Below are 13,932 nucleotides of genomic sequence, written 5' to 3' on the forward strand. Positions count from 1 at the left end.
CAGTAACAGTTTTAAAACTGATAATGCCGCCAACTGCAAAGTGAAAACGCGGAAGAGCATATGGTGGATATTTTCCAGCAACCGTTTGTGGGTGGATGAGATATATGACACCCCTATGAGGGGATAGTTGAAAATCCACTTTAATTTAGTTGAGTACTTGGTTGAATAAAGGCTGTAAAGTGGCAGCCGGACTCAGAATTTGACAAAATTGCACATTTGGTCCGAGTCAAACTCGAGAGTTGGAGTCGGGTTATTTTTAACCGACTCTGCCCGGCTTCTTTATAGATAATAAAATTAGGAGCCTGATGTAATAACAACTGCAAGCAAAAAACAAAATATCCAAACAAAGTTAGGAGTCGACTCGCTCGTCAGGTGCGCCGCCGCGTTTTGAAAAGTTTACGAGTGCGCCCCAGGGTGAAAAAGGTTGAGAAACACTGGGTTAGACTATGCACTTAGTTCTCGCACGTCACTTAAACGTCAACAACCACTTTGTTTTATTCACTCTTGCAAAATCGTGGCAGTTCAGGTAAAATGAACCTGCTTTGTAACCACGAAATTTCTCTGTCGTACCCCAGTTTGATAACCCCTGGTTTATTGCATGGTGTTTCAAATACACTCACAACTATCAACTTGAAATACTTGTATTGCAAACTTGGCATACCATATCTTATATGAAAAACTTGAGACCTGCCAGCCTGCATTCTGTGGCAGGTGCACACTGCACACCCGATATTTTTCCTAATTAAATGTGTGTCCACACCTAAGTTGGTATACTGCGCACTTCAATATCAAAACAAAGGTAAATTGTGTAAGGATTTTCAACCAAAGATGTGCAAGAAACATAACTGCATTCACACTTCAAAATTCGGTGCTGCACACCCGAGATCTCGACGTGAAGTGCCATGAAATGCAGACTAGACGACCTGTGTGTATGCACAGCGATCAGATAGTATTCGTTTATTGACAAACGCCTCTGTACAAAAAATAAACAAGTGTAAACAATTTTAAAGCAAAGATGGAGGACACAAAGAAAATGCCAAAAACTCCAGAAGGAAAAGCAACAGTAAATAGAAGATTGGCGAAGTGGAAAACAGGAAGAAAGTATTGCAACAGTACAGAACTAGTTTACAAAGTAATTACTCCATCGAGATACATAAACAAAGTATAAAGTTGATACATGAAGCCAGCTAAACAGCAGTACAGGAATGAAGATTTTGTCTAATAGGGTGGAGAAGAGTAATAATTTGTATCAAATAATTACATGCTGCATAAACACAAAAATCACCAGAAGAGTCATTAATTAAGTCTCTTTAATGTCAAACTTAAGAAATCATTTCAGGTTAAGGGGTTTCGGTAAATGCAGGGATATACAGTTATCGCAACCAAGCGGAACAGATTCAGCCAATCAGGGTGATGCAATTTTACTTGAAGGCATTCAAAATTACAGAGTCCGTCTCGTTTAATCGTTCTATTTTTTTGCGTCTGATCACTCGTATAATTTCTACCTTTCATACAACCGCTGTAAAAAAAGCCTTTATTTATCGTAGTCGAAGCAATGCCCTTTGCCAGACTGATTAAAGGGCAAATGTCCTATTATAGGGCAGATACAGGCAAAATAATTTCGTTGTTAAACGTTAAGCAAATTGTGGCTAAACAATGCACTTAACATAGACCTTTTGCATGTCTTTAATTTTAGTTATTTTGAAAACTTGACCTTTGAATACACTCCAATCAGAACTGTGATGATTTTATGAAACAAGGTTACGCATGTTTTAAACAAACTTAATGAAGTCGTATCCGTCATTTATCCCTAGTTTGCACAAGTAAAAAAACAAACAACAATATAAAGTCTTTTTTATCCTGTTGCACGTTTGTGACAATTTTAAACCAATATTGTGTGAGCCGGTAGCATGAAAAACTGTAAGTGTCAGACACTGACATGCAGGAAATATTTCCCAAACGAACAAGCAATTCCGTTTGGACGACAGTTTAATTCTAAACTTAAAGCGACCTAGTTAAAACGCCTCTTTAAAAGGACCTTTCGGTGGTCATTCATGTTTTTCCAAAAATCACAGAGAAAACAGTTTAATCTTGAAGTTGTATAAAGTAAGTGTGAGGGTTAAAAGGCAACTTTAAAAGGACGTTTAGACACCTACATTGTGCCAGTACTTTTCGTGCTTAGGGACAAGTCGTACCCAACTCGTTGGCCCAAAATCAACATTAAACTTGTAATCAGATATCCTGGCGTGAAATAAATCCACCTTAAAGGACTTTTTTGTGGTTGAATTCGTGTCTTAGTTCCACTGCTTATGACCAGGGCCAAGCCTGACTGGTGTCTCTTTAAAATTATCCTTCAAATTCTAATCAAACATTCTGACGTGAAAAAAAAACACTATGAAGAACTTTTTGGCGGTTGAATTTGTGTCCAGTGCTTTACGGCCAGGCCTATAGCTGGTGTCTTGGCCCAAAATCGTCCCCAAAACTTAAAGCAACTGTATATAACGTCAAACGTGTGACAGCAGCTCCCAGTTTACTTGGCCTTGTTCTTGATAGTGGTGGGTGCGTGCCTGTAGGGCTTTCTGTGCGAGTGCCACTGCAGGGCGGCCATCCACAGGGCGGCGCTGCGCGGGTCGGCGAACCTGAACTTGTACTCCTTCTGTTTGACCTTGAGCTTGACCGCTACCACGTCTGGGCAGTTGCTTGGCGACGCGAAGGCCTCGCCCCGGGCCTGGATAGCAGCCAACTTTTGACCGTCGTTGTGGTTTGTGAACCAGGTCAGGATACCGTCGGATGTGAGCCGGGCAAAGTACTCGACGTACTTCTTGGATCCCTTGCAGTACTTCTCGCAGTAGCCTTTATGAAAAATTACCTTGAACTAATTAGGCTCAAACGAGTCGGAATTAACGTATATTTGTAATTTTGAAGACAGACAAAAAATTGCATATTGTTCGGATAGGCAAAGTGCTCGAGTATAGGCTAACAGTCAGGAGGCCATGTAATTCTTTACGCAGTAGCCTTTATAAAAAATTACCTTGAACTAATTAGGCTCAGACGAGGCGGAATTAACGTATATTTGTAATTTTGAAGACAGACAAAAAATTGCATATTGTTCGGATAGGCAAAGTGCTCGAGTATAGGCTAACAGGCAGGAGGCCATGTAATTCTTTACGCAGTAACCATTATGAAAAAGTACCTTTAACTAATTAGGATCATGCGAGTCGGAATAAACGTATATTTGTAATTTTGAAGGTCTATTTACCTTCCATCATGGGAGCCACGAAGCAGTGTTGCGAAAACACGTTGAGCCACTGCCAGACGTCGTAATCTGACGAGAAGCGCAGCGCGTACATGCCGTCGTTGCCCTGTAGCACCACCATGCGCTTTTTCTCGAGCGCGACGTACCGCCCCGAGAGGGCGATGTTGCGCCCGGTCCGCTTGATAGTCGATCGAGAGGTGGCAACACGGAGAACGCCGTCTTGCAGTTCGCCGTAGCACTTTGAGAAGGCCGGGATTTTTTCGATGTCGTTGGAATCGGCTAAAATTTCAAAAGAGATCATTTATAACTTGGGTTTGTAAGCAGAAATTTGTGGACCCTGGTATGCCTAAAACGTTTCTTACAGTAACTTGACAAGTGGAATAGTTACGCGACAGTATAGAATGTACGTAATGTATACACTTTGTAACAGCGGATATACTTCGAATGAAACGGAATTTTGGTTTTGTAAACGTCTGTTTAGGCTCGGGTCCTTCAATATTTAGCATAATTTGATAAAATTCAACAAAGGCGCTTTTTCGGCCCGTAATGTGAATTATGGATTTATGTGCAGACCTCAGGCAAAAGATGTGGTACGAATATTATCAAAGCCTATACAGAAGTAAGCCTATAGGTAGCATTTTGAAAGTTTCGAATAATTCTTTATTCATTTTGTTTAAAATGCTACCTGCTTCTGTATGGTCTTTGATATTCAGGCAAAAGGATATATGTGAATATTAAGGAATTAACAAAAAAAAAGTTTAAAATAGGTTTCTTTTTTGTACACTTATCTTAGTTTAAATTCTTTAAAAGTTAGCCGAGACGTTTACACTCTATTACACGGAAACAGTTTGTAACTTTTCCATCATTTGTTTTTAAACGGCTAACTTACTGATTGAAACATCAAAGTTCCCGCATTTCGTCCTGAGCGGCACAATTGCAGTAGAGACCGGGTTCCTCGGGAGGTTGATTTGGACCACTCCTGTGCTCTGCTGAATACAATAAGGTTACGTCAAGGTCATATAACTACAGGAGGTCGCTTTAAAATAGTGGTTCCTAACCGGGGCGGCGCGCCCCCCTAGGGCGGCGACAAGCCATTGTTAATGGAACGCGAGCTCTACTTCAATATGTAAATTTTTTGCAGTGATTCAAATGGTCTCGTTTGGTGTTCATTCGTTTTTTATGATGTCCTATGACCTATACTTTACATTAAAACTACACGTGTATATAGTTATAATCTTAGTAACTGAAAAACAAATAGTTCATGGTTTTGCAATTTGTGACCTTCGCTACTAATTATTAATAGTTTCTAGGTTTTTTTCACTATAATTACCACTTTTTACCACCAATTTGGACTATGTTTAGTCAGGACAATACGGTATAATTGTAAGTTGTGCACATGGGTTGGACACTTGGGTAAGTTGTGCACATGAAAACTAAGTTGGCGAGAATCTTTTTTTCTGGTTTTGTTTTTGCCCGTTTTGTCGACATTTTTAGCACAATATCTGTCTCTGTGTACCCTAGCATGTTTTCTGTCCATTAGAAATACACATATCATCGTAGGTATACCGGGCCTATTCAAACTACAGTTTAGCCAATTCAACCAAATTAACTCTAGTTCTCGCGCTTTGGGTATATGACAATGAACTTTACTATTTTTTAGTTGTCTCACTGATATGTAACTGAAAAATATCCAATTGCTTTTTGTATGATAATTATATAATATCTGAAGCCAATTACCTGATGGGACGTGGTTGAAAAAAGGTTAAGAAAGTGTCAATTCTAGAGTGCATATAACAATATACCTTTTGGTGTCGTTTTCATTAAAGTTATCTATCGTGTTCATAGACCAAAAACTTAACAACTTTTCAGGTAGAAAATTAAAAAGTTTACTGTTCGTACGGCATTTTTAGTGTTTTGCTGCTTTTAAAAGGCTCAACAAGTAACTGTAAATTTTTAAAATTTAGGTTATCAATGAAAAGAAAGATAACCAATCAAGTTTTTGAGGAGAAAATTAAAAAGTTTACAGTTCGTACGGCATTTTTAGTGTTTTGCTGCTTTTGAAAGGCTCAACAAGTAACTGTCAATTTTTAAAATTTAGGCTTATCAACGAAAAGAAAGATAACCAATCAAGTTTTTGAGGAGAAAATTAAAAAGTTTACAGTTCGTACGGCATTTTTAGTGTTTTGCTGCTTTTGAAAGGCTCAACAAGTAACTGTCCATTTTTAAAATTTAGGCTTATCAACGAAAAGGAAGATAACCGATGGCGTTTTGCGTTAGGTTGGCCTGTCTAGCATCACTTTATCTATTGCCAAGTGACGGAAGTAAATCGATACAAACCAATAAGATGACGTCATGCCAAAATGTCACTCAATGAATGAGTGGGATAGCTTACGCTAGTCGCTTGGTAATTAATATTTGCATATGGTAATCTATACTAACTTGGCTAAAAGACTTCCTCCTAGTATTTTTATTCTTATTGTGGCCTCAACACTTCGTAATTTTTCATTTCAACTTTGATATACGCATTGTACACCTTGTTACATTTGGCAAACATCGTTTTTCGCAGATTAAAATCGCACATGTACTACGCATTGACATCACTATGTAAACTTTTATTCTGCGAAACCAAGTTTGCCAAATGTAACAAGGTGTACATCGAAGCTGTAATGAAAAATCACAAAGTGCTAAAACACAAAAAGCAACGTAATGTACGCTGACTTGTTATATTGCATACAGGTGCGTGATCAGATAAATTTTCCTCAGATACAATAAAAATATCCATGTCTTCGACTTCTGTATAAATGCGTTATAACCCCCTCGGATCAGTGTGAAACATCAATGCGTTTATAAACATGCGAAGTCAAAGTTTCGCATACGACAGTTTAAAAACTCTGTCCTATAAACCAGGCGTGTGCAACCTGTGGAGTATCAAAGTGTCTCAAGGCGGATTTTAGTTTAAACACAAATACCTTGACAAGCAGATAAATGGTTATTTTAAGTTTAAACGAAATATGGTAACCGCTTATCCAAATCTTTTTTCTATTTTAAAATGGCTTTAAGATGTGGCTGTATGATTGGCATTAGTTTTACAGACGTGGGTGAGCATTTTCTTTAATATAAGTTTACCCAATATTCTCTGTTTGATCTGTACTGACTAGTGAACACTTGAACAATACACTTTACGTCGTCAACACTTTGGTTTAAGGTAAAACTAGTTATAGTCGATAAAAATGCGTTTGACCCATGGACTAATCGTGGCACACACATTTGGCCAGTCAGTACAAAATGTTGCAAAACCCGTTCCTAAAAGTACAACTAAGGCTGGTTAAAGCTTTCGTCTAAAAAACAACCAAAAAGATATAACAATGAGCGTTTTAATTTGAGTTAAACCACCAGCCAAACTAGAAATACATACAGGAATCAGGTGGCACTATGTAAAGAAAAATTGTATTGAATTCTCGATAAGCTTTCAAAGCCTTTGACCTAATGAAGTCAAAGTATTTGACCTGATTAAGCACGGTTGTGCAAAGGCTCATCGAGAATTCAATACAATTTGTTTTTACATAGTGCCACATGATTCCTCTAATTAGAATTTGAATTTTTTATAAAGATGACAAATACACAAGAGTCTCACGTTTGTCGGGAAGTTTGTCTGGGCGTTTGTATTCACAGGAGAGGTGGCACCGGCCGTGTGTTCCTCTCTGTACGGTTGGTCGGTGGGCAGGAAGAACTGACTCGAGAGGTCGGGATAGATCTGGAAAAGACAAGGGACATATGTGTCAATACTTTTTGTAACACTAATATAATAATCTTAAGCCCTGATATACACTAATCAAAAAATTGATATATCGACTAAGTTCCGCAACAATTTATTAGACGTCACCACATCCAACCATTTTTAACTGTTTATCAGAGAAAATCCCTTAGTAAAAGACCTAATGACCTGGGTTAAACAGCTACTGATATACTTAACGCAACACATGCTATGGTATGAATTAATTATTACCTTGTTTCCAACCTTGGACCCCTTTAAAAGTAACATGACTAACCCTACCCCTTTAAACGTAACATGACTAATGTTCCATCGTAAAATATCTGTGATTCCTGGCCTTTGGGGAATACTTTATCTAACAAGAACTTAAAGGAATTTCCATAGCACTTTTTAGTTATAAAAGTTAACTGACCCGCACTTTTAAATGTTGAATAAACAACAAGATAATAGACCGTATATAATGATGCACAAAATGAAAATTAACCAAAGGCGGGATACTACTTTTAAAGATGGCTTCTCATATAGATTACCACCAAAAATTCCCAAATTATCCCTGTGGTGTTCGGGGATTGGGTAATTACCCACAGCTTATCACTGGTTTAAAATAATGATATTTGGTCTACTTGTGGATTTTATTGCACAGTGGTTCTTAACCTTTTATGGCTTGCGGCAGCCCAATAATAAATAGATTGCGGCACCCATATAAAATTTTCCGTTGTTATTTCACTAGAATGCCACAATCAACGAAACTGGAATAACACACATCAACTCTACACAACTAAGGAAGTTTAATTGGATTTATTTAACTCTAATCTTACACATAAAGTTGTAGGAATTGGGCAAGAATTGGATTCCTAAAGATTCTCACACATCTCTCGGCACCCTTGGGCGTTAGAAAAGATACCCCAGGGTGCAGCGGCACCCCGGTTAAGAACCACTGGTTTAGAATGTTATTTGCATGCAAATTCGTGTGCCAAAGAAACATCACGACGCTAAAAGCAACACAATGTGAATTTAGGGCCTAAGATCCCACATCTATCACGATTTTACCCAAGTCAAAAAAGCCAAACCCCAATTACCAACACCGTAAAGGGCGGGTATCACAATTACCAACACCGTAAAGGGCGGGTATCTCAATGCCAGTCGGGCGGAAATCGAACTTGTAAAGAAAGTACAACTGCTTCCAACGCAGCGGTTTTCAGTCCGTGGGTTGCGATAATGAGCTTCAGTGAGTGGGTGGCAGTGAATACATCTGGGGGCCGAATAGGCTTTTAGGCTTTCAGTGTGTTTCCTTACTTCCCAGGAAGACAGTGACGTTGAATGACAATTGTGAAATATTGCGGTAAAACGCAAAATAAACATTAACACACTTCGGTACAGGGCTTCCTTACGCTTTTATTCGCATATAATTAGGTACACTGTACGCTGTGGTCACAACACTTTTATTAGCTTATCCGGCCCGCAATGTGTGTTCAATTACGTTTAATCAAACGCTGTATTTTAAATCTGTTCATTTTCTTGTAAAATCCTTAACGTGACATAGTTTTTAACTGAATAATGCATTTGAAAAATGTTTGTTCTTGATGATAAAATAATATGCTTGGCTGCATAAAGCGTATCCTATCTAACGCGATTGACACGCTGGTTTTTTAAAACTATATTTTCCTTTTTAGTATTGGGGCCTTTTTATTCAAACCTTTGGCAGTTTACAATTTTTAACTTAATAACTTTAAAACGTTTTGTATTTATTACAACTGGTAAACCACATTACAGGGCAGCTTGCCTTTTTTATCTTTTATCCCCGCAGATCAGCCTTTCTTAGCCTGGGGTAAATTTACTAGTTTTAGGGGGGTAAATCCAAGGATACTTTTTCAAGTTCTGAATATTCTGGTTTCATTTTCTTTAACTAACTTTTGCGAAGCGGCTTCTCTGCATTGCTAACCATCAAATATAAAGCACGAAACCGACTTCATGTTAAATCTGATATTCGTTGTGGATTTTCACTAATTTCCCAGACATTGCAATTTAACTCGTTGCCAAAAAAGCAAGGGCAGCCGTCACACTGACTTTAACTGAGTAATTTGTTACTTTCGGTTTTTTTTTAATAAATGAGCACCACTTTAGATATTGGGGGTAAATTTGATATTCATTTTTGTTCAGAGGGTAAAACATACAAAAAAGGTTAAGAATCCCTGCCGCAGATGGTAAGCCTGTCCATACGATTTCCGACGAACGCATAAACAGGTTCTATTAGAGTTATTCAAGAATTACCAACGGTGTGCAAACATTAACTGATTTTATTCTGCCCGCCGGGCATTTTTACGACGCCTGAGGATTCATAAATATATTAAATAACAATAATCAATTTAATAAAAGTAAAGAAAAAATATCGCCCGACAGATGGTTACCTAGGCAAAGTCCTAAATCTCCTAATAAAAATTCGCTCAAATTAAAAAAGAGACAAGGCCGTTGTTATGAATACGGCGTAAAATATTGGCATCTGCAGACATACAATGGGTCAGGGGCGATTTTTATGTAAATACACCCGGCAGGGGTCATAAAAATCACCCTTTGAACTTAACGATGATTGTATCTTCTATTTGTGAAACTGGTAAGCGTGTGCAAATATTATCAAGGATTATGAAGGACAGCCGTTGTCTGTCATGTAGCCCAGTATTTCCCAACGCTTTGAGCTATCCCCCCCAAAAAAAGAGTGTGCGGCAACCATCCTGGCATTTTCGCAAAGTGTTTTACTGAACTGGGGCAGCAAATAGAATTAAAACTATATTTACGAACTGCGAAGAATGTATGAATGCGTTTTTTAATTTACAATAATCGTACACATGGGCAAAATATTCACGAGGCTTCATCTATAAAGCAACTTTTAAATCTTAAATATCTCTCCTAGAACCTTAAGAACGGCTTATTGGTTCCTTGTTGCGTTTGTTTGCTGTTAATTCTGCTTTAATGCTGTCCCCTGCCTTACAACAAAATTACACATGTGTGGATAAGTAATTGAAGAAAAAAGGTTAAAGATTTTGCGATTTTCGAATTACACACGTAGAACCTTAGAAACGGCATGCAGGTTGTGAACGACCGGGGTAGCCTTTTCAGACATCTTATAAATGAATATTTATGTCGCCTATACATTACATCGTCAGTTCCCTAATTCGAATGAATCTTCATAATTTCTTTAAAAAATGTTTGATACTGGTTTTACTCGGTATTTTAACGAGTTTTATTGACTCTTAAAAGAATTAACCACCTAAAGTCACTGATGTTCACCAACGGCCTTGCGAAATCCATCGGGCCTTTTGGACCTCCCAATGCATGTAAAGCACATGGATGCAAATATTACGCAGAAATGCCTTGACAGCAAGCGCACGTTTATTGGCAGTCTTGAATAGTTGACAAGGAAGCACAAGACGTCACTTCCCAACTGAGCGCTACGCCACGGCCTGCCTTTGTTACGTGTACAATTACTCAATTAATTAATCGACAAAGACAAGGGCCAGATTTTCGATGATGAATGCACGATTAACTTCTACTGAGAACGAATTTCAGGGCCCACAAAAAGGGCATTGTGGCAAAACAATTGACACAAAGAACAAATGAAGTTAAACTCTAATGCATGGGTTCTTAAACTGGGGTCCATGGGCCCCTTGGGGAACGTGGACTAGTTTTAGGGGTTCATGAATACCTACGTAAAATCTTGGTGTATCACCTAAAAATAAACGGCGCCTTCTCCTTTAGTATAAGTTTTACATTTGCTGGACTAGAAGCAGCAGGTTTCTTAAGTCTACTTGTTTTATGACGTCAATTTATGACGTCTTATCTAAAAAATTGCATGCCGACCCTGGGTTATGCGAACCAAACTAATTGTTTAAGAGGCCCGCGTTAAAAAAAGAACCCGTGTCCTAATAACAAACCGTCAAAATGTTAAAATGTGTGTCTGGTAATCTAGTATGTAAAACATGACGCAAAAGTGATTTATACGAAATCACTTATAAAAAATTGCGCATTTCAACATCTTTTAATTGGCCAAATCAAAAATTCGCTGTAAAAAGTGCAACGGCTTCCTGAAAGTTAACCGAAAGGGCCCAGCAGGTGCGAAGTGATACTCTGAGAGTCAGAGTAGACACTTGTTTTTTACACTAGCGTTTCAATTTTCCCGACCGAAAAGTACCTATTTTTATTCATGCACCTTCAGAGGAATTTACCGCTCTTTTTATCGCGTCTATTTGTCCCAACCGCGCTCACATGACTCTGTGACGCAGTTAAGGGTTTGTCGACACACAATGCTATTAGCTGTCAGCAAACGCAAAGACGAAAAATATTGGCGTGGGGTGTAAATAAATTTATAACGCCAATGTTTGTAGATGTAGTGGTAAAAACCTTGCTGAAGAATGACAAGGCTGTGTTATCAAAACAGTATCTCTTCAAAATTTATTCCAGTACTGCATTTTTGTTGAACGATGAACATTGATAAAAGAACACAATGAAATAATTCGCAGGCTGATGCGAAAAAGTTTAAATTAAACTATTCCAAAAACACTAAACCCATAAAATAAAATACGTATTTTACTATATTGCTCAAATCAACCGCTCAACAATTACGCCGTAGAGTAATGAAAAGTAGATTAAAAACCACAGCGTCCACAGGCCCATAGTAAGTGATAAAATGGTCCAGTGACCTGTAATTTTATAAGCCTGTCTATTATTTACAATAAACCTCGTCCAAACCACACTCTGGAAACGAACAACAAATTTCGCTATATTTAGATCGCTGCTGCGAGTCCAGCCTTTGTTACGCAACTTTCGGTCTATTGTTACCCACCTCGATCGCGCTGGGGGCCGTTGGAGCTGTGGGTGAACCCTGATCGTTTGACTTGTCGGCATACAGTGAATAGGGGGGCGGGCAGTCCTCCATTTGGTGTTAGTATAGCGGGGCAAAGCAAAAAGAAAATAATTAACAATAAAACCTAACAAAATCTGCAGAACACATTTTCATAAAGAGTACGGTTTTAATAGATCTAATTATAGCTGAAAACAGGCCAGCCCATGACGTTGGTTTTACATACAAATCGAGTTCTGGTTAAATTATATAAACTAGTTATATGATTTTATTGTTATAAACTCAGCTTAGTACAATTAAGCTAAATATAAAACAAACACATAATAGCCTATAAACAAGTAATTGTATTTGGTTTGAAACATTGTTTTACTATGCAGCAAGCCAGTCATGTTTTCAACCCATTATGTTTGTGCAAAACGTGCTTTCTTTTCACTGTTGGTTATTGCAACAGCTGGTATGCGTCAATTCGATTGGCCACTGCTATTTGTCATGAACACAGTCCTTAGTTGCTTTTCACAGGATGCGTTGTTTACGCATTGTGAGGTAACAATTCAGATTGTTGCCGCAAACGTGCTGACTTGGAGAACTCATTACCTTGGTAACAGTTGACCTATCATTAGGTTAAGTTGACTAGCCTAATTAGGTCGTTTGTCATACCAAAAAAATACATTTAACGCTCTAAGTCTAACTAACAAGACTAGACAATAGTTAAGTCGAAGGCCCCAACTTTTTACCACTGTTAAGTACGACCATGAAACTTTATAGCTGGCTAAACAAAACGAAAAGTTTGACGTCCAAGTTGCAGTCACTATAACATGAACTACAATAAAACTGATATTTTGACTGCCAATTGTGGCTAAATGAAAGGCCGGGTAACTGGAAAAGCTATCTTAGGGTTTTCAAGTATCCTCATGTGCTTAAAATTGCCCTTTCTCCGAAATGTACGTCATTCTATTCAAGTAGGTCCCTACGATGGCAATTATACAAACACAGTGCCTAGAAATCTATACAATCATTAACCCAGCAGGGACTATCCGTGAACAAACAAAATCATAACAATGGACAATTTTAATTTTCAACTGTTTTAGGTCCTAGTCATATTCTTTATTACCTAGTGCAATAACTGTTTCACAAATAAAATAAATGTCTCAACTCTAAACGGTACAAGGCAATTTATGATTCCCTTTCTCGTGCATTTAAACCTACTTGAGCATAGGCTATTGCTTTGTCTCTTTCCTGACTGGTTGGGCCAAACAAGGGTCAGACAGGCTAATGCTGGCTAACGCATTTACGTAACACGAATTTGTGTAAATTTATCAACACAGCCGTCAGTCGTTTAACCGGTTTTCTCCAGCTTTATCTAAGCTTGGTGAACTTCTAGCATACGATAAAACATTGTCGGTACAGCATTTGTTTTTCGTTAGCTTTAAAAATGCAGCCTAAAGCGACATCAAATCGCAAGGCGTTTTGAATTTTAATGTTAAGCTACCTAGTAGTTGATTAAAGTCGATAAACTGCGTATCACTAAGTCGAATTACTTCTTAAAACCATGTAACACTTTTCTAAACATGGCTTCGCACCAAAGAAATCTGACTAATGTACGGGGACCCGGCTCAACTGACGACATGAAAAATGTCAAATCCCAATAATTTCGTCGAATTGCTGAGCAATTGAGGGCCAATGCCCGTATTCATTTCCCTTCACGATTTCCCTTATAAACAGGATACGCCGACGGTACAGCTTCTACCTCCACCAAAATCGTTTGCTGGTCTATTGTTTGAATATAAAACACAAAACTGTGTTGCTATTCGACAAGAGAGTCACACCTTGTCTAAACAAACACGGTTTTTCACGTTCGGCCTCTATTCGTCCGTTAGTGCTTGTGAACAGAGGAAATCGACGTTTACCCTGGGTATTGCTATTAGACTGGCGTTGACCGTACAACCATTTGGTAGTTAGGGTTATTTGGCTTCAATAGCATTGATTTTATCGATTCCAATACAATCCCGTTCTTCCCTAGCGGATAACATGGTTTTGTAAAGATCACGT

General features: G+C 38.3%; 1 protein-coding gene across 2 annotated transcripts; it reads right to left on the reverse strand.

Annotated features, from left to right (window-relative positions):
* Window positions 1-942: 942 nt before the first annotated feature.
* On the reverse strand, window positions 943-12,016 carry LOC146138728 (uncharacterized). Of its 2 annotated transcripts, none has more exons than XM_083393432.1 (5): window positions 11,866-12,016; window positions 6,891-7,010; window positions 4,146-4,242; window positions 3,260-3,535; window positions 943-2,853 (listed from the first exon to the last, which is right to left on the reverse strand). In XM_083393432.1, exons 1-5 carry the CDS (start codon window positions 11,956-11,958, stop codon window positions 2,531-2,533), a joined length of 909 nt encoding a protein of 302 aa, XP_083249558.1. In that variant the 5' UTR covers window positions 11,959-12,016; the 3' UTR covers window positions 943-2,530. The 2 variants fall into 2 exon arrangements, with proteins under 2 accessions (XP_083249558.1, XP_083249557.1); XM_083393431.1 differs by having other exon boundaries at window positions 4,146-4,245.
* Window positions 12,017-13,932: the final 1,916 nt, after the last annotated feature.

The sequence above is a fragment of the Ascidiella aspersa genome, chromosome 7 (assembly GCF_963924565.1).
Source record: "Ascidiella aspersa chromosome 7, kaAscAspe10.2, whole genome shotgun sequence".
Taxonomy (NCBI): domain Eukaryota; kingdom Metazoa; phylum Chordata; class Ascidiacea; order Phlebobranchia; family Ascidiidae; genus Ascidiella; species Ascidiella aspersa.